Source organism: Capra hircus, chromosome 20 (genome assembly GCF_001704415.2).
Source record: "Capra hircus breed San Clemente chromosome 20, ASM170441v1, whole genome shotgun sequence".
Classification (NCBI taxonomy): domain Eukaryota; kingdom Metazoa; phylum Chordata; class Mammalia; order Artiodactyla; family Bovidae; genus Capra; species Capra hircus.
The window spans coordinates 13,438,390-13,458,279 of NC_030827.1; the positions used below are offsets into that span (position 1 = coordinate 13,438,390).

At 36.0% G+C, this 19,890-nt stretch overlaps 1 protein-coding gene across 4 annotated transcripts in view; it reads right to left on the reverse strand.

Annotated features, from left to right (window-relative positions):
* Positions 5,017–19,890, reverse strand: part of SREK1 (splicing regulatory glutamic acid and lysine rich protein 1) — a 44,252-nt gene continuing 29,378 nt past the window's right edge. For 2 of the 4 annotated variants that reach the window (XM_013972727.2, XM_005694618.3), the window contains 5 exons: positions 18,402–18,521; positions 17,650–18,036; positions 13,447–13,542; positions 8,440–8,581; positions 5,017–7,390 (listed from right to left, as the gene is read on the reverse strand). In XM_013972727.2, the coding sequence (XP_013828181.1) occupies positions 7,241–7,390; positions 8,440–8,581; positions 13,447–13,542; positions 17,650–18,036; positions 18,402–18,521 (895 nt within the window). In that variant the 3' untranslated portion in view covers positions 5,017–7,240. Of the gene's footprint in view, positions 7,391–8,439; positions 8,585–13,446; positions 13,543–17,649; positions 18,037–18,401; positions 18,522–19,890 lie in introns of all 4 variants that reach the window. The other 2 variants (XM_005694615.3, XM_018065600.1) reach the window with 1 other exon arrangement.

Below are 19,890 nucleotides of genomic sequence, written 5' to 3' on the forward strand. Positions count from 1 at the left end.
GAGAAAAACAACAGAAAGGGAAAGACTAGAGATCACAAGAAAATTGGAAGTTTCTAAGGAACATTTCATTCAAAGATGGGCACAATAAAAGACAAAAACAGTGAAGATCTAATAGAAGCAGAAGAGATCAAGAAGAGATGGAAAGAATACACAGAACTGTACAAAAAAAGATCTTAACGACCCAGATAACCACAATGGTGTGGTCACTCACCCAGAGCCAGACATTCTGAGAGCAAAGTCAAGCGGCCCTTAGGAAGCACTGCTGTCAATAAAGCTAGTGGAGGCAATGGAATTCCAGCACAACTATTTAAAAATCTTAAAAAGATGATGCCATCAAAGTGCTGTACTCATATATTAGCAAATTTAGAAAACCCAGCGGTGGCCACAGAACTGGAAAAGGTCTATCCTCATCCCAATTCCCAAGAAGGCCAATACTAAAGAACATTCAAACCACCAGACAATTGTACTCAATTCCCATGCCAGTAAGGTTATACTCAAAATTCTACAGGCTAGGCTTCAGGATTATGTGAACTGAGAACTTCCAGATATTCAAGCTGGGTTTAGAAAAGGCAGAGAAACCAGAGATCAAATTGCAAACATTGACTAGATCATAGAGAAAGGAAAGGAATTCCAGAAAAACATCCACCTCTGTTTCACTGACTATGCTAAAAGCCTTTGACTGTGTGGATCATAACAAACTGTGAAAAACTCTTAAAGAGATGGGAATACCAGGCCATCTTGCCTAGCTCCTGAAAAACCTGTATGCTGGTCAAGAAGCAACAGTTAGAAGAGAAAACAACTGACTGGTTCAGGATTGAGAAAGGAGTTCGACAAGGCTGTTTATTGTCACTCTGTTTATTTAACTTAGATGCAGAGCACATCAAGCGAAATGCTGGACTGGATGAGTTACAACCTGGAATCAAGATTTCTGGGAGAAATATCTACCACCTCAGATATGCGGCTGATACCACTTTAATGGCAGAAAGCAAAGAGGAACTAAAGAACCTCTTGATGAGGGTGAAGAAGAAAAAGCCAGCTGAAAACTAAATATTAAAAAAACTAAGATCATGGCCTCTGGTCCCATCACTTCATGGGAACTAGAAGTGTGAAAGCAGTGACAGATTTCCTCTTCCTGGGCTCTAAAATCACTGCAGATGGTGACTGCAGCCATGCAACTAGAAGACGGCTGCTTCTTATGACAATCCCAGACAGTGTGTTAAAAGGCAAAGACATCACTTTGCTGACAAAGGTCCGTACAGTCAAGGCTATGGTCTTTCCAGTTGTCACATACAGTTTTGACACCTGGACCATAAAGAGCACCAAAGAATTAACTGATGCTTTTGAACTGTGGTGCTGGAGAAGACTCCTGAGACTTCTTTGGACAGCAAGATCAAACTAGTCAATCTTAAAGGAAATAAATCTTGAATACTCATTGGAAAGACTGATGCTGAACCTGAAGCTCCAATACTCTGGCCACCACTCTGAGTCGCAAAGAGCCGACTCACTGGAAAAGACCCTGATGCTGGGAAAGACTGAAGGCAGAAGAAGAGGGTGACAGAGGATGAGATGGTTGGATGTTATCACTGATGTAATGGACAGGAACTTGAGCAAACTCCTAGAGATGGTGAGGGACAGGGAAGTCCGGCGTGCTGCAGTTTATGGGGTCACAAAGTCAGACATGACTTGGCAACTAAACAACAACAAATCAGAAAAACAAACACGTATATTAAGGCACATATATGGACTCTAGAAAAATAGTACTATAATTAACCTATATACAGGGAAGAAATGGAGATGAAGACATAGAATGCATACTTGTGGACACAACAGAGGTAGGAGAGGGTAGGATGAATTGAGAAAGTAGCATTGACATATATATACCATTAAGTGTAAAACAGGTAACTAGTGGGAAGCTGCTTTATAAAGTAGGGAGCCCACCCTCGCACTCACTAACGACCTAGGGGGTGGGCTGGGAGAGGGCAGGGAGGCTAATGAGGGAGGGGACATGACTGATTACCATTATTATACAGCAGAAACCAACTCAACACTGTAAAGCAATTATCCTCCAATAAAAAAAAGAAAGTTGATTCTGAAAATAAAAGGGAGATTCAAAGAGCCGCTGTCACTTACTGGAACACTGCAAAACGTTAAGAGATGCAAAGCTTTAACTTGAGATCGCCACATAACATGAAGAATACCCAATGATCAAAAAGGCTATTAACAACCTTTCAGTTATAAAAGTACGCTGTAAATATGTAATTAAATGTCTTAGATGAAATTACTACTCAACAGTGGAGACTTTAAGATTTTCATTTTATTAAAAATAGAGCAACACAACAGCAGCAGCTTCTGATAAATCTTCACTAGTACCATTTGGAAGTAGTCCTACTCACATAAATATACACCATCTATGCAGTACCTCTTTTTTACATTTTAAACCCTTCCCTTGATAATCCATATAGCATTATGTAAAGAATAGCACTACTTATTAAACCTAGTTAAGATGGAGAAAAGTAATATTTAACTATTAAACTGAACTACCTATATAACTACACAGTACACCCAAATATAACCTCCTGTGGAAATTACGAGAATTCTGTACTGTCTCCCAACACTTTTTTGCCTACCAGTAACCTTAAATCATAGAACAATCTCTTCAACTCTAATTCTTTCAGCATGAATTTCATGAATTTGAACTTACAGATACAGTTAAGAAATTGTCTACCTAGCAAATAGAAGTTAATCAAGAATGAAGGCAACTACCATTCTATTTCAATCCTCAGAAAGGAAATCTTACTGGTAAAATTTGTGAAGTTTTATAAAAGTTTGGCAAGTCTCAAAATTAAAATGTTACAAAGTAAATTTAAAAATCAGACAACAGACTAAAAATCTAAGAACAGTATGTTAAGAAATGTTGCATTACATATAAACTAACAATAAATTGATTGCTAGAAACTATAAAAGTACCTTAAAATGAAACAGAAAGAAATCTAGTTATTAGTTTCTAAATCCCACCTAGTAATAAAATTTAGCTTTTATTTTAAAAATTATGTACCAATCTTTGGCAGAATCACCAATAAAAGTGTATTTAAGAAAAACAAATTCACCCATAAACCCAAGATTAAGTAGGGAAGTGAATTTTATTTTTAAAAGATTATTTTATTACATTTATACTTGACTCCTGCTTCCAGAAATATCACTTAGCCCTTCTGAGAGCACTAACCTCTGAAACTTAAAAATCAACAACTTAATTTTAAATGACTATTACTGAATAAACATGAGAAAATACTAAGTATATACATAGTAAAAATTCTTTTAAAACCTTTAAAACACCGAAGGAACATAATTACTTCGTGGAAACGGCTCTACTTCATAAGTGACCCAATTAAAACCAGATACTTCTTTCAATAAAAACATAAATATCTCATTGAAATGTTATTCAGTACAATGCTCAAAAAGAATTCATTTTAACTGCTAATTCAACTACTAAAGTAGGATTTAAATCAAATCATACTAAAAGACCCTGATGCTGAGAACGACTGAAGGCAAAAAGAGAAGGAGGTGGCAGAGAACGAGCTGGTTAGACAGCATAACTGACTTAATGCACATGAATCTGAGCAAACTTTGGGAGACAGTGAAGGACAAAGGAGCCTGGCATGCTGCAGTCCATAGGGCTGCAAACAGTCAGACTCGACTTAGTGACTGAACAACAATTATTCCAAATTTTTAAACTTTTAAAAGGCTATTATTACATATTATACTCCTTAAATTTGAATGATATCTTCAGTTGGGACCAAATTTGCCTCCAGAGTCAAGTTTTAAACATAGCAACCCATATAACATATAAGAATGAATGACAATACTGAGGGTGACTAATATCACAAAAGAAATCATTTTCTTGACCCCCCCCCAAAAAAAACTGATTCTAAATGCCAGTGTTTACTTTTAAATCGCACATCAAAATTTAAGTCTCCGATACTTCTCAAGATCAACGTAGCAAATACTGAATACCTTGGAAAATAATTCTAAACAGAAAAGCACAAGCTGACTAGTGTATTTTTAACTGTGTGTTAATTAGACTCAATAAAAAATAACGAGACAGCTGCAGAAGTTAAGAGTTTACACTTGCTTCCTCACATGAAACTGGCTAGCTTATAAAGGAACATCTTTTATTAACAGTTAAGTGTACACTGCTGAAGAGCAAAAACAGAAGGACCAACAGAATTTGTCTAGAACGGACAGCAACTACAATTTAAGGAACAGAATATACTCGCTATATAATCAAGCTGAAAAAGATAATTTACAGATAGTATGAAGTATAAAATGGCTCTCTTCTTGGCCTTACCTCAAGTTTTCCTGACAACATCTACCTGGGATGAAAAAGACAGTTTTAAAAAAGTAATGAAATACCTTAAAAGAAAATAATAAACAAATGAAAACATATCAGCCCTTATAAGTGAACAAAGAGAAAATCTTTTTCACACACACAAACACACACTCTCTCTCTCCACCCCCCTCCCACCCCGACCCTCCCTCCCTTACCTCTAGACCCTAGAAAGTTTTGCTTCCCTAAGCCTGTTTAAGAAAATGACTTCACGTTCTCTGGGCCTCTGTATTCCTGCTGCTGCTGCTAAGTCACTTCAGTCGTGTCCGACTCTGTGTGAACCCACAGATGGCAGCCCACGAGGCTCCCCCGTCCCTGGGATTCTCCAGGCAAGAACACTGGAGTGGGTTGCCATTTCCTTCTCCAGTGCATGAAAGTGAAAAGTCAAAGTGAAGTCGCTCAGTCGTGTCCGACTCTTAGCGTCCCCCTGGACTGTAGCCTACCAGGCTCCTCTGTCCATGGGATATTCCAGGCAAGAGTACTGGAGTGGGGTGCCATTGCCTTCTCTGTCTGGTATTCCTACTCATGCCCAATTTTTATAAATCAGTGTCTTTTAACATTGGTATGGTTGTCTTAAAACTGAATAAATATGATCAGCAAGAAAAATAACTGGCATCAGAAACCAAATTACGTATGTTAATTACCAACTTACCAAACATTTAATAGAGTACAGAGCACAAGAAAATACTCAAACTTTAACTGATTGCTTTACAGACACCACACAAACATGCATTCTCCATACCAAAACAATCTCCATAGCTATGCCAACTGAAACAAGAACAGAGTAAACCTAAGATGCTGTTTTGAAATGCATGAACAAATATTTTCCTCTAAAATACTTAGCTTTATTAGAGAAATGGTACTAAAAATAACAAAGATTCAAACAACATTTGTTCTATTCTACTTACATATCATAAATAAGAAGCTTTAATGCAAGACACACACTCCTTCACAATCTTTCCATATGCACCCAAGCATTCCTGTATCAAAATATGCTGTTTACCAGCCAACCGTATGTGGTTGAATGATTAAAATGACCATCTATACTTTACATAGTAAAGCATTTTCAAAAATTTTAATGTACATAGTGACAAAGAGGAAAAAAAAAAACACAGTAATTGTGAACACATGAAGAGTAGTTAAGCAGCTTCATAATCAAACCGGGCTTCATTGCTTGCAATAAGGGCAATTCCTTCCATTCTCCACAAAATACTTAAGTTTCAATAGTATTAACATTAAAAAGAAAACTCAAGTTGAAACCAAGTAACTGATGTGTTACTCAGCTCTTTAAATTCATAAGTAACTCTTCCCATGAGGTAAGGCAACTGAGTAATTTGATTGTATTAGACTGCAGTAAAATAATTATACTTGATTTTTTTTAATAACATGCTAATTAAAAGGTATAAATTTTGGAAATATAACAATGAAAAGAGTTCTGAAACTATAAGTTGTGGTTTGGGGGAAAGTATTAGTAATGTTGTCATTTTGCTACTTGCATACTTTCTGCAAAAAGTGTGCCTAACAATGCAGGATGACCTATATTTTAAGCTCAAGTAAACATACTTTACACATAAAACAAATAACCTCATGTACTCTCCTTTAAGCACAATTTCAGCACATCATTTACGAGAAGATGATTGAGAGGTAATAATTAAGGCCATCCAATGTAGACAACTAAAGGGTCTTGGCTTTAAGTAAAGTAAGAACACGCTGCTTCATTTTCAGTTATCACAGTATAAAACTGATGGTCCCACAACTACACTGTTGTTTTAAGCGCTGAAGTCATTCTTAAACACAGACTTCCCTCTCATATTAGGTAAGTAAGGAGCTCTTCTGACATATCACTTTCACACTTTCCTATGGGAGGGAATGAAATACCCATCTAAATTCCATATGAATTGAGAATGACTAGCTCATATAAAATTCTAGAAAACAGTATACCACGTTGTAGAAGGCACTAAAGCTTCAGCTTGTGCTCCCGTAGCCCATTTTGAAAACCCAGCTTTCTTTTTATAAATGGCACCTTTACCACCTACAGCTGACAACACACACTGCAATATTGTTCATAATAAGCTCGGAAATGTCAAGAAAGTTCAAAAAGAAATGCTTACTATGTGGGGAGACCCAATGATTCTAAACACTGAATACTAATATGTCATTAGTATTCCACACAGTTGTTCTTCCTTTTGAAAGAGAACAGTAGCATGCATTGTCAGTTGGTTTGTAATCCACTTATTTAAGCAACTTTAATCTGTAAAACTATTTTAAAGAAAAACCACTGTCCTAAACTGTGAGCAAAAGAAAACACGACAGTGAGAATTTAACACAATCACTATAAATCCTGTGAAGTAAATGTTAAAACTTCTTACAAACTCTGCACTTACAAGGGTGTGTACATATTTGCACCGATTTCAAGCACATTATCAATCTGTATATATTGAACTTAAAAAAAAGGTAAAATAATACAAAATCAGTTTCTAGCATTCTTAAAAGAGCCTCCAAAGCTTATCTCCAGTCTTTATGGATGGTATAACAAATTTAGATCTTTAATGTCCCATTTATTTGTAATGGTTCTTGGCAAACACTAACAAACCACGTGACAACGGTGTCGGCCGCCATGGCAACGCACAGATTTAGCGGATGAAGAGTTTGGGTCACACCTGTTATTTTCATGATGTCCATGCTTTGTTTTCTTACTCAGTATCAAGATGGCCACAAAGTCACCTAACAACTAGAAACGCCGTTAGCTTGCATCTTTATGCTCTACTGGATTTCTTCACTGTTTAACATCTTGTTGAGAGAATTAAAAGCTTTGGATTCTACTCCAGCGTGTGTTTAGAGGTGCATCTGCCGGGCCTATACTGCTTCTGCTTTGGCAGAGAGGCTCTCTTCGTTGGGCTGACAATTCCCATTTTGCTGTACTCTGTTTTCCTCAGTCCTTGGTGCATCCTTGCCATCTACTTCTTTGCCCACGCTTGAATCTGGTTCTTTATTGTGCTCCTTCTCCTACAATGAGTATTTAGGTATATATTTAATATTTTTCTCAAGAGCTGCCAGCTATTACATCTAGTTCTGGCTAAAATATGTAACTTTACCTTTTGTGAATTAGTCAAACTGGGTATTTTCTCCCATTTACCTTTTCAAATAAATAGTATATGCAAACATGTATCGATATGTCCTTTGTACTTCTAAGATGGAACAATCCATGGAGACTCGTTGGAATAAAATAGGTACAGAGAAATTCTACAGAAGAATTCAACAAATGTTGCTGCCTGACTTGAAAAAGTAGAAGAGATCTGCTCAAAGTAAAACAGTTCCCATAGAGGGCAGGATACACTTATAATCTGGATACCAAATAAGCAAAAACAAGGGAATGGGAAAAGGAAGTCACTGTTCTTCCTACCAAAGACTGTTCGAGAACAGTCCAAATTCAGTCCTCAACTAAGAATTAAAGAGAACATGTGGAACAGTGTCTGGAATGTATCAAGTGCTCAGGAGATACTATCAATGTTACTGACAATGATGATAAACTTCTAGCAGTATGGGAATAAATAAAACTGTAAGATGAAAGCTTCAGACCTCATAAAACACAAATATTACTTACCAGTATAAGGAAAATAACCTAACTCACAAGTATTTACAATATTTATCCCCCCCAAAAAAATCCTTACTTGATGGAATTTGGTTTCCATTAATTATTCTAATTCAACAAACCTAACAATTGGTATATTATCACAAAACCAATAACATCATCTTTCAAATCTGCTAAAACAAATGCAGGGAGGAAAATGGCAACAAGTAGAAATATTCCTGTACACTGTTAAAATTTTTATTGTATGCCATTCTGTGAATAAGGAATGCAATTGTCTACATTAGTTAACATTAATTAATTCTTATCTTCAAAAACTAAGTGAAAAAACTACTGACACAACAAATAAGTAGTACCAAAAACACTGTTGCCCTCAAGGAGCTTTGTCTAAAGTTACTACGTCTATGAAATAAAGAACAATCTCATATTTATTATTTAAACCCTAAACATGGAAAGACCTGCTTACTTTAAGTGAAGTATTGTTCTTCTCCACCTTGTCCTTCCCTTCTCTATCATTAGAGTTCTTTCTTGTAGAAGCTGAACGTTCTCTCTCTCTTCTTTCACTGATGTGGTCCTTTTCTTTTTCTCTCTTTTTATCCTTCTTATTTCTGCTGTAAGAGTATTAATAATGTCAGTTAACATCTTAAAAAGTAAACACCCAGTATATTGTTAATTAAATATTCTTACCTAATACTAATGCATTATAAACAAGCATATCAGTAACCTGGTAGACCAAATAATGTAAATGAGTCCTATGACCCACCAATTCAAGCCCACACCGTTAACTTTTTAAAGACATTCAGTCATTTCTGCAGAGGCACAATTCTGTATTACCAATTTCTTAGTTTTAAAACATTAAAGGTTTATTTATCTACTGTCATTAGGATAAAACAAAATCAAATACATAATACTTTTACCCATTTTTTTCAAAGCAAAAAATGAATAACCAGAAAACAATTAAAAAAAAAAAAGATAAAAGAATCAGATACGGCTGAAAGACTTCTCAGGCAAGACTGCATGACTTACAAAAACCTGGAACTTCAAATAACCAATGACACCATGCGCCCTCCCTCCTCTCATCCACAAAGTCCCACCCACTAATTCAAGAGCAAACGCTAAGCAGAAGATGGACTGAACGCGTTCCATTTGCAAAAACAACATATCCCTAAAATTAGAGGGGAAAAAATGATGTACTTCACATCAGAAGCATAACAAGACATCTTCAACTCAAAATAATTAACCCTAATATAGAATTCTTTGTCTTAATTATGAGTAGCTTAAAAATAAACACAAAGACCAGGCAAACAAACAAAAACACTTAAGAAACAGACCCAAGTACATATGAAAATTCAATAAAGCATCTCAAATCATAGGGGGAAAGATGGTCATTTATAAATAAAAGCCCTGGGTACAATTGGATTATTATTCAGAAAATGATAAAAGTGGGTCCGTATCTCATTCACATAAATAAATCCAAATGGATTAAAGACCTAAATTTTTTTAATGAAATAATACAAGTACTATAAGAAAACATAAGTGAATTTCTCTCTAACTTGAATGAAAGGAAAGATTTTTTAACCATAACTAAAATTCCAAGTACAATAAAAGATTCATACATATGTCTACATAAACTTTTGCAAAGCAAAGCAAAAAAGCACTGCTAGCATATTCAAAAGAAAAATGACAAACCAAGAAAAATATATTTACAACATACTTATGTATATATGTTTATCTTTACATAAAACTCTTAAAAGTCAAGGAAACAACTGCAAAAAGAATGAGATTCCTTAGCAATATATTTAACCAAAAGGGCAAAAAAATTGCCAAAAGAAATAAATTCATAAGTAAAATGGAAACACACCCCATGCTCTTGAATCAGAAGACTTAAACAGAGTTAAGGTAACAATAGTATTCAACGTGATCTACAAATTCAATGCAACCCCCATCTAAATTGCATTGGCACTGTTAGCAGAAATACAAAAAGCCCATCCTAAAAATCATATAGAATCTCCAGGGACATCAAATAGCCAAAACCATCTTTAACAACAAAATCGGAAGACAGTTCCTGATGTTAAAACTTATTACAAAACTACAGTAAGCAGAACTTTTCTTGGTGGTACAGTGGGTAAGAATTTGCCTGCCAATGCAGGGGACGTGGATTTGATCCCTCATCCAGGAAGATTCTACACGCTGTGAAGCAACTAAGCCCATGTGCCACAACTGCTGAGACTGCATGCTGCAATTACTCAAGCCTGCATACCTAGAGCCTGTGCCCCCAACAAGAGAAGCCACCACAATGCGAAGTCCATGCACTGCAACGAGAGAAAAACTCCCACTCTCTCCAACCAGAGGAAGCCCAAGCAGAGCAGAGCAGACCCAGTGAAGCCATGACTAGATCCCTGTACACAAATGCTCACAGCAGCATTATTTACAATAGCAAAAAACCCAGCAATAATACTAAATGTCCATCAACTAATGAATGGTTAAATAACAACACCTGGTTTTACCCATTCATTGGAATATTACTCATCCATTAAAAAGGAATGAAGTACTGATTCATGCTATAATATGTATGAACCTTGAAAACATTACATTCAGTCAAAGAAGTCAGATACAAAACCACACATACTGGGAGTCTAGATGAAATGGCCATAATAGGCAATCCAGAGACAAGAAGCAGGTTAGTGGCTGTCTGGAGCCATGGAGAATAACTGCTAATCGGTACAGGCTTTCTTATAAAGTGAAAAAAATGTTGTGGAACTAGCAGTGATGGCTAAACAAAATTGTGAACTCTTTGAGAAAAATGCAACAAAAATTACTAAATATCACTTAAATGCACATTTAAAAGGGTGAATTTTATGTGATGTAAATTACTTCTCAATTTAAGAAATTTTAAGTCAAAATGGAACTGGGGTTGGGTAAAGTCACTGACCATATAAAGACACACACACAGTATATATTGTGAATCCTGTCTTTTGGAAGAAAAGGAAAAATTTAAATACATGTATCTGCTTAATTTTGCAAAAAAGAAACACAAGGAAGGATAAAACAATTTATCACTTATAGAAAGTGGATGTTAAAGTAGAAGGAATCTGGAAGGAAGCGAAATGTTCTAAATATATCCTTTTGTCTAATTTGACTTTACAGTTGATAGAAGTTTTTACTTTCGTGAGCAAAGTATTTTTTAAAAATCTGTCCCACCTCCTCAATATCCTACACCCTCCTTTTGTTCTCATCTAAAAATAATAACCCACAAATAAACAAAAGATCTCTGCGGGGAAGCACATTCCTTCTACCCTGGGCAAAACCTTTTATAAATTTCTCTTTTCTCTACCTGGAAAACCAACTGAAAAACTATGACCTATTAGGAAGATAGTGGGATGAAAAAATATATATACAAAAATCAATAACCTTCCTATGTATAAACCTAATCTCCAATTATATGACATAATGAAAGACTTTATTCACAAGAACAAAAAAGCAACATATATCTAAAATTAGACCTTGAAAATGCATAAAATCTATTTGAAATAAACACTGAAACATTCATGAAAAACACTAAGGATGGCCTGAATAAGTAGGCCATGTTCCTGGATAGAAAGACTCACCTTCATAAAATTTTATTAATAAATCTATTCATCAATTTCCCCATTAATAAATTTAATCATACTATAACACAAATTATCAGTAGGTTTTACTTCTAGAACACAGTCAAACTAACTCTTAAGCTCAAGCAGAAAAATACACACACAAGAATGATCAAGAAAGCTCAAAAAAAGAGAAATGAGAGGTATGGAAAAGTGTGTGTGTGTGCGTGCGCGCGCATGTGGGTGTCAGCATGTGGGTGCACTCAGTCATGTCCAACTCTTTGTGACCCCACAGATGGTAGCCTGCCAGGCTCCTCTGTCCATGGGATTCTCCAGGCAAGAATACTGGAGTGGGGTGCCATTTCCTACTCAAAGGGATTTTCCCAACCCAGCGATGGAACCCGCACCTCTTATGTCTCCTGCACTGGCAGGGGGATTCTTTACCAACTGTACCACCTGGGGAAATAAAGACCTTACTAAATATTTAGAAATACTATACAATCCGTATAATTAAAAGCACGGGGCACTACTGGTACACAGTCATCAGTCAAGCCAATCCAACACCACATAAGGCCCAGAAACAGACTCCAACACAAACAGAAAATTTAGTATATGACAAAGGAAACATGGGATAAGTGTTAAGAAAATTGGGTTTTTAATGATATTTGAAAACAAAGAAGCATTTGGAAATATAAAATCATATCCATGTGCCATATTGCAAACAAGGAAAAACTAATGGATCAAAGATATAATGCAAAAATTAAAAGCATAAAAGCACAAAAAAGCAGCAATGAAGGAATTTTACTATAATCTTGGAATAGGAAAGATTTTTCTACCTGTAAGACTCAAAATGGAAAAGTCACAAAAGAAAAAAACTTGAGAAATTAAACTATATAAATCAAAAATCTCTATAAAATTAAGTCTCATAAACAATTTCCAAGAAATGACAAACTAGGAATAATAATTGAAACCAAGTCACTGAAGAATCATCTCTGCAATATAGAAAGAATTCCTGACAGTAGAAAAAATAAAAACAGACCCCATAAAAAATGGGCAATGTATACAATTCGTAGAAAAGGAAATACAAATGGCCTTCAAATATATGAAGAGATGGTCACCTTCACTCTTAAGAAAAATGCAGTGAAAATTACCATTTCTTAACTATCAGATGGACCAAAATCCACAACTTTGGAAACAATCTGCAGGAGCTACAAGGAAACAAGCATCTCAAATTGCAAGCTGCCACCAACCTTTATGAAGGACAATACAGAAGGAAGTATCTCTCAAAACTACAAAACACTCACCCCCTGGCCCACCAATTACAGAAACTGTCTCCACATACTGGTCTCATCCACGAATTAGCACGTGCCAGGGGCACTTGCCATCTACCTCAACAAGGATTAAATTGCGTGCTGCTGCAGCCGCTGAGTGAATTAAGAGAACCTATTCAGTTACTGTGGGCTGGTTTCATAACAGACAACGGAAGACTATGCAGTTGTAAAAAGGGATGAGCAGCACTCTGATGAGTACAGAAAGTTCTTCTGGTAGTTAAGTGACAAAAGCAACTGTACAACAGTGTACATTTTGCACTACCTTTTGAGGAAGATGAAAAAAAAAACATTATATATTCTCATCTGCTCCTATATACAAAACTGGAAGGATATACCAAAAAAACTAATAAAGTCGTCACTTGTGGGGACAGGATAGATGGACACATCATGGAAGTTAAGATCTATTCATAACTTTTTGTATTCTCCAGATTTCTAAACCAAACTAATATATTACATGTTATTCATTCAAAATATAAAGTTATAAAAATAACAGACTGAAGAGAGAAAACTTTCCCCCTGCTTCCTCCTCAGGTCTAGAACATGCTTTCAACCTACCTCCTGGGGGATGGAGACCTAGAAGATTTCCTTTTGATGGTTTTTGATGTTCTTGGTGACCTGGAAGAACTCCTGCTCCTCCTCCTACGCCTTTCCCTGAAAGTCAAAAATGTCGTTTTAAAAACCAGTAATTCCAGTAAGATTAATTAAAATACACAAAAGCAAAAGGGTCTGGAATGCTCTCAAGTGAAGAGTATTCTCTAAAGGTCAGTTTAAACTAATGTCTTTCATGAAAATATTCTATTATCTAATTTTAGTACAGGTCAAATGATGAACCATAAATTCAACAGACGAGTGAAAACATCTCTTAAGATTTCATATTAGAAAAGATGATCTCCTTTACATGTGATTTGGAGGCAATTTCTAGAGCAGAAAAGATATTAATGGATGTTTCATATTCTCTTACGTTAAACATACTTTCTTCCTCAACACCTAAAGCATGCTGCTTTCCAGATCCTCTGTCATGCATCTAGCTCCTTGCTGCCCCACTGTGGACTGTTTTTTTTTTTTTTACAAGTTAATAGGCCCTTTTCAAGAAGTGAAAAATAAACAGGCTTGCAACATACAGACTTTCTAAACCCAATGCAGAAAGCCTCTTTAAGGAGTATTTACATTAGTTCATTTCACAGATAAAAACTGCTTTTACCCCCTCATCCACCTATCACTTCATTATTGTTGTTCTAGTCATTTAAAATTAAGCACACAAGTTACTTAGATATAAGGAAATTACTTAAAAACTGGGATTTAAACATGATGAAGTAAAAACTAATTATTAAACAGATTAAAATTATTAAAAACTTTTTATTAAAAACTATTTTGCTTAACATATTACTGAATGACACATACTTTTAATAATAATCTTATGTGTGTGTTCAGTCACTAAGTCATGTCTAACACTTTGCAACGCCATGGACTGTAGCACACCGGACTTCCCTGTCCTTCGGGATCTCCTGGAGTTTGCTCAAATTTATGTCCACTGGGTCAGTGATCCTACCTAACAAATTACTTCATTCGTAAGAGTGGTCAGCTTAGAAACAATGAACTGCAAGATGTCTATTCGGGTGATGAGGTATGACGATTTATTTCTTAAATGACTAATGTAGCCAACGATCTACCTCACAAGAAGCTTTGATAATAAGTGGCCACAAAACTGAAACAACCAAATCCTCTAGACTTCAAATTCTCCTTATATGTCAGTAAGCTGATTCTAGGCTAACGAAATATTTTCTGTACTTTTTTCATCTATAAAATAAGAAACTAGACAATGCTTGTATGTGGTATACACAGTAGATGTGAAGACTGAAAGAGTTCAAGAACTTTGAGAACACAAATAAATTTCTGCTCTACCTAAGGTTCTTGCCTCCATTACCTAATTTTATCTCCAAGTCACCTCAAAATTATACTTGCTACTGTGGAAATTAGATGACATTATTCCATTCAATCAATACCATTCTGTAGCAGTACCCCTCTCCCCACCTCACACACTGCTGCTGCTGCTGCTGCTCAGTCGCTTCAGTCGTGTCCGATTCTGTGTGACCCCATAGACGGCAGCCCACCAGGCTCCCCTGTCCCTGGGATTCTCCAAGCAAGAACACTGGAGTGGGTTGCCATTTCCTTCTCCAATGCATGAAAGTGAAAAGTGAAAGGGAAGTCGCTCAGTCGTGTCTGACTCTTCGCGACCCCATGGACTGCAGCCTTCCGGGCTCCTCCGTCCATGGGATTTTCCAGGCAAGAGTGCTGGAGTGGGTGCCATTGCCTTCTCCGACTAGAAGTAACTTTTTTCATAGCGTAAGAATGCCAATGTATCCCATTTTATACAAAATGGCTCCATCTTCATCAGTGTAACTCTTTACTTGTATTTCAGGAACACTGTGTCTGGGTGGACATCTAATAACTACCAGTTAGTGGTATTGCGAGCCAGGCTTGACAGACAGCAATCCAGAATATCAGTTGGTGAGAAAGACGCTATCAGCACTAGTATTAAGAATTGGAGTTAAACAGGCTGATGTTTAAATTTTAGTTTCACACTTAACCAGCTGCATGACTAAGGTCATATTACTTAATCTGAGTCTTAGTTTTCCCAGTGGATAAATGGAGATAATAACTCACGTCTCACTGTGCTGTTAGGAGGATTGGGATAACATCTGTAACGTCCCAAGCCTAACGTCTCGTGCACAGTAGGTGCTCAATCAGTTTTTCCTCTTTCCCTTTGTTGGTCTCATCCTTATTGACTGTAATTTCAAGCATTAAAAGTTCTTAAATATCAAAATTTTTTCTTTAAAAAACGTAGCTCAGAAGACAATGTTGGAAATAAAAACATTAAGTGGACTATTTTTCTGAGCAGTTAACAGGTTTCCTATTCACTAAACAAATCAGAGCACTTGTAAGGAAGAAAAATGCTAAAAGAAATTTTAACTCTTCCTTAAGCTCTTCTCAAAGCATGAATCATTTCAAACAACTGAACCAACATTAGTCAGCATTTATTCTCCAGGCCCCAGAGGTTATCTAAGAACTGAATATGACTATCCACACTTTCTTAAATATCAAGCAACTTAAAATAGTCCATGAAAAAATTAAATATTTTGAAGTCATCAGAAAAAGTAAATTCAAATGAATTTGAAAAGAACCAGGACACTACTTGGTGTTGTGAAAGGCAATGTCTAAACATAAACATCAAGAATGTGTGAAACACAACCAATAAAATAACTGCAGTAAAGACACCGTACGGCTTAACTGATACCCACAGCAAATGGGTGAAATTATTCAGGTTTTGTTTCAACGTGCTGAAATATAGCAAAGATCTACTGATCTGAAGTTCCATTTTAACATATACGGCTGCTTTCAACTTTATACTTCTGAGGCATTTTTTTAAAAGCCAGTACCAAGTACTAGTTAGAGTCTTCATTTAAACATTCACTAACAAGAGAAAGAGCTACTGTACTACTACACTTCTAACTAAAGTGCAGAGCAGATGGAATATTTCCTCTGAGCTTTGGTTTCTTCATGTTTTAAAACCATGATAACAGTCTTCTCACAGGCTTACTATGAGGATTAAATAAGATTAGTCATGAAAAACTCCGCTGAAACACAAAATCTGGCATATGGTAAAGCACTCAATAAATGCTAGAAATTATCTTCAATTAAGTAACCAAAGACTAGCATTAAGAATAAGCTATTAAAACAGAAAGCAAAAACATTAGGAATTGCACGTGCCAGTCTCAAATTATTCTCTATGAAAAACCTTTCAAAAGTATCTTTAAAACTTGCTAAAATATATTTTTAAGTATTTTTAAGATACAGTTTTTAACACAACTTAGGAACTTCCATTTGTTTATAGTCACAATATCATCTGAAGCAATGGATACAGGTTGAGATAATCCTGAATTAAGGAAGGGCCTTGTTTGCTGCTGTTACTATGGCAACCTGCTGCCACCTGGTGGCAGTGTGTGTGTGTGCGAGGTTGCTTCAGTCACATCTAACTCTTTGCAACCCTCTGGACTGCAGCCCGCCAAGCTCCTCTGTCCATGGGATATCCAGGCAAGCACGCTGGAGTAGGCTGCCATGCTCTCCTCCAGGGGATGTTCCCAGCCCAAGGATCAAAGCCGTGTCCCGTATATCGTCTGCACTGGCAGGCAGGTTCTTCACCATTAGTGCCACCTGGGAAGCCCTGATGGCAGTGCACCGATTAACAGAGTTCTAAGAAAAAAGCGAATCCTTAACAAATAAATGAAAACCAAAATCTACACTTCACACATTCAACAAAAGAGCACAGTAAAAATGAACTTAGATGACAAAAAGGACTAATACTGCAACCCTAAAAATAATTTTACATATTAAATTTACTACTCATTCCAAAGAAATACAGAAGCCTAATAAGCAGTCAACTTTTCCACATGAAACCAAGTCAAAAAAAAAAAAGCTTGCCCCTGCCATCCACCCTCCAAGAAAATAAGCAGCAACAGCAACAGCAGTCACTGTTAACACTGCCAAGTTAAAGGAGCAGATTACAAAGGACAGCTAACTTTTCAAGTAACTGTGCCCAATATTATCTCTTCCTCCTCACTGATTCAATACTGTAGCAATCCCTCTGCTAAAGAAATGTTCTACCATTATTTTACTGATTCCATGTATAACAATATTTTCCCTCTCACTTAAAACTGTCATCAATGAGCCTCTTGGTAAAAAGCTGAAGCACTATCAAACCTGCTGGAACTGCGAGATCTTCGTGACGCGTTGTAACTTCTGGGTGGTGTCCTGGACTTTTTATCCTTCTTCCTTTTCTCATCTGTCTCTTTGGATCTGTCCTTTTCTCGTTCCTTTTCTTTGTCTTGTTCCTTCTCCTTCTCTTTGTCTCGCTCCTTTTCGTGGTCTTTGTCCCGCTCTCTCTCTTTGTCCTTCTCTTTGTCCTTGTCTTTATCTCGGTCCTTTTCCCGTTCTTTATCTCGGTCTTTATCTTTGTTTTTACCCCGTTCCTTTTCTTTTTCACGTTCCTTTTCCCTGTCTCTTTCCTTTTCCCTTTCCTTTTCTCTATCTTTTTCTTTCACTCTTTCCTTTTCCTTGATTTTTTCTCGGGTATCTTTTCTTTTGTCCCTTTAAAAATAAAAATAAATAAATAAATTCACAACTAAAACAATTCTACTCCCCAAAAAGGACCTCAATTGTTTCCTCAGCAATTATCAAAACAATGGATAACAGCTATAAGACATTACATACAAATGTCTACATAATTTCTTGTGTACATGAAGCTAAATGAAACAATTACCAGGCTGCATTAAGTAGTCTGGAAATCTCATGAGTCATACTAACCATCAGATTCAAATCAATGACAATCGACATTAAATTATTACTTAAACGATTGGAAAAAAGTTCAATTTCTTTCATTAAAATTTTAAACTACAACAGATTTTTAACAAATGAGGTCATGAGAAAACTACCTTTAAATTCAAAAAACTCACCGTGAACGTGAGCGACTCCTTGACTTTCGCCTCTCCCTTGATTTAGAGCGTTTTTTATGAGGGCTCTTAGATCTACGTCTATCTTTTTGTCTTGAACGTGATCTATTGTGGGATCTACTCCTAAAGAAAGATAAATTGTTAGAGTATCAAAACTTAGTCTCAGAATTTCAATTTCAAATGGGAGAATTTTAAAACCAAACTTGACAGTATTTATCAGTATTTTTAAATTCTCTTTACATAACACTTCAGATAACTTATCTGACATAATTTATCGGAAACTTTACCAGTTTATTGCCCAGAAAGACAGAAACACAAAGACAGAAACAGAGAAAGAATTTAAGCTATTTCTTATGTCCGACTTAAGCTGATGGTTTCGGGTGTGACCTTCCTTTGCTAAGTATTACATGCTTCAATTAGTGCAGACGATTTCTCTCGGTCTATATTTTCATATCATGAATTGTCTTTAACTCTTGACTTGCATGCAATATGACTGCTTGTGGTTATAACTTATCTTGACAGGGAATGGTGGTTGTATGGTTCAATGGTTTCTATCAACAGCCGTGTGCTGTCTGTCATACACATATTAAGAAGAATGTGTGAGAAAGCACAGTACTAATGATGGTGCCAGTGTGACAGGAGACCAAACGTCTTCCTCATGAGTGAAAGCTACATATAATCAAATACTCAATTTGCAAAGGCCCTGATTTTATAATCACATATACAGAAGTATTAAAAGAAACCATTATTACTAGAATTCTTGGAGGAAAAATAACTGTTCTTCCAATCCTAAAATTCTCTAGGCTCTTCTCCCAACTAAATAGCACAAATAAGTGACATTTTTCATACTGAGGTATCCGAGGAACTATGCATTAAAATTTGACAGAACTGAATGCATACAACAAGCGATGAGACTCAGTTGCTCTGGAGACAGTCTGGCTCTGACACTCAAGTTCTGCCACACAACAGCTGAGAGAACTTTGGTTAATCACTTAACCTCTCTAAGCCTGAGTTTATTCATCTAAAAACTGGAGTAAAAGTCATACCTACACCTCTTATGACCATCATAAGGATTAAAACAGATGATGTATGGAAAACTGACAAGAGTTTCTGGTGCAGAATAAATGGTTAAAACTCCTACTCTCAATATCTACATCATCATCATTAACAATTAACATTAATGAAAAATTATTCCAAGAAGGTAAAATGAACTTCTGTAAGTATGCCTTACATAATTAAAACTCATCTTGATGGTAATATTTTCATGAATTAAGTTAAAACAAGTTTATAAAAGAAATACATATAGTTAAATGCTTATAGAATGCTATGAAAACAAAAAATTCTCCAAACAATCCTCAATTAATAATGAAATCTTATTCATAAAACACGTTTTTCAGTTGGTTAAAATTTGTTTTCCAACAGTTAATCTTCAACTGGATCATTCATCTATTACATGGCTTTAAAAATTAAACTTCCATCTTTATGCTATTCA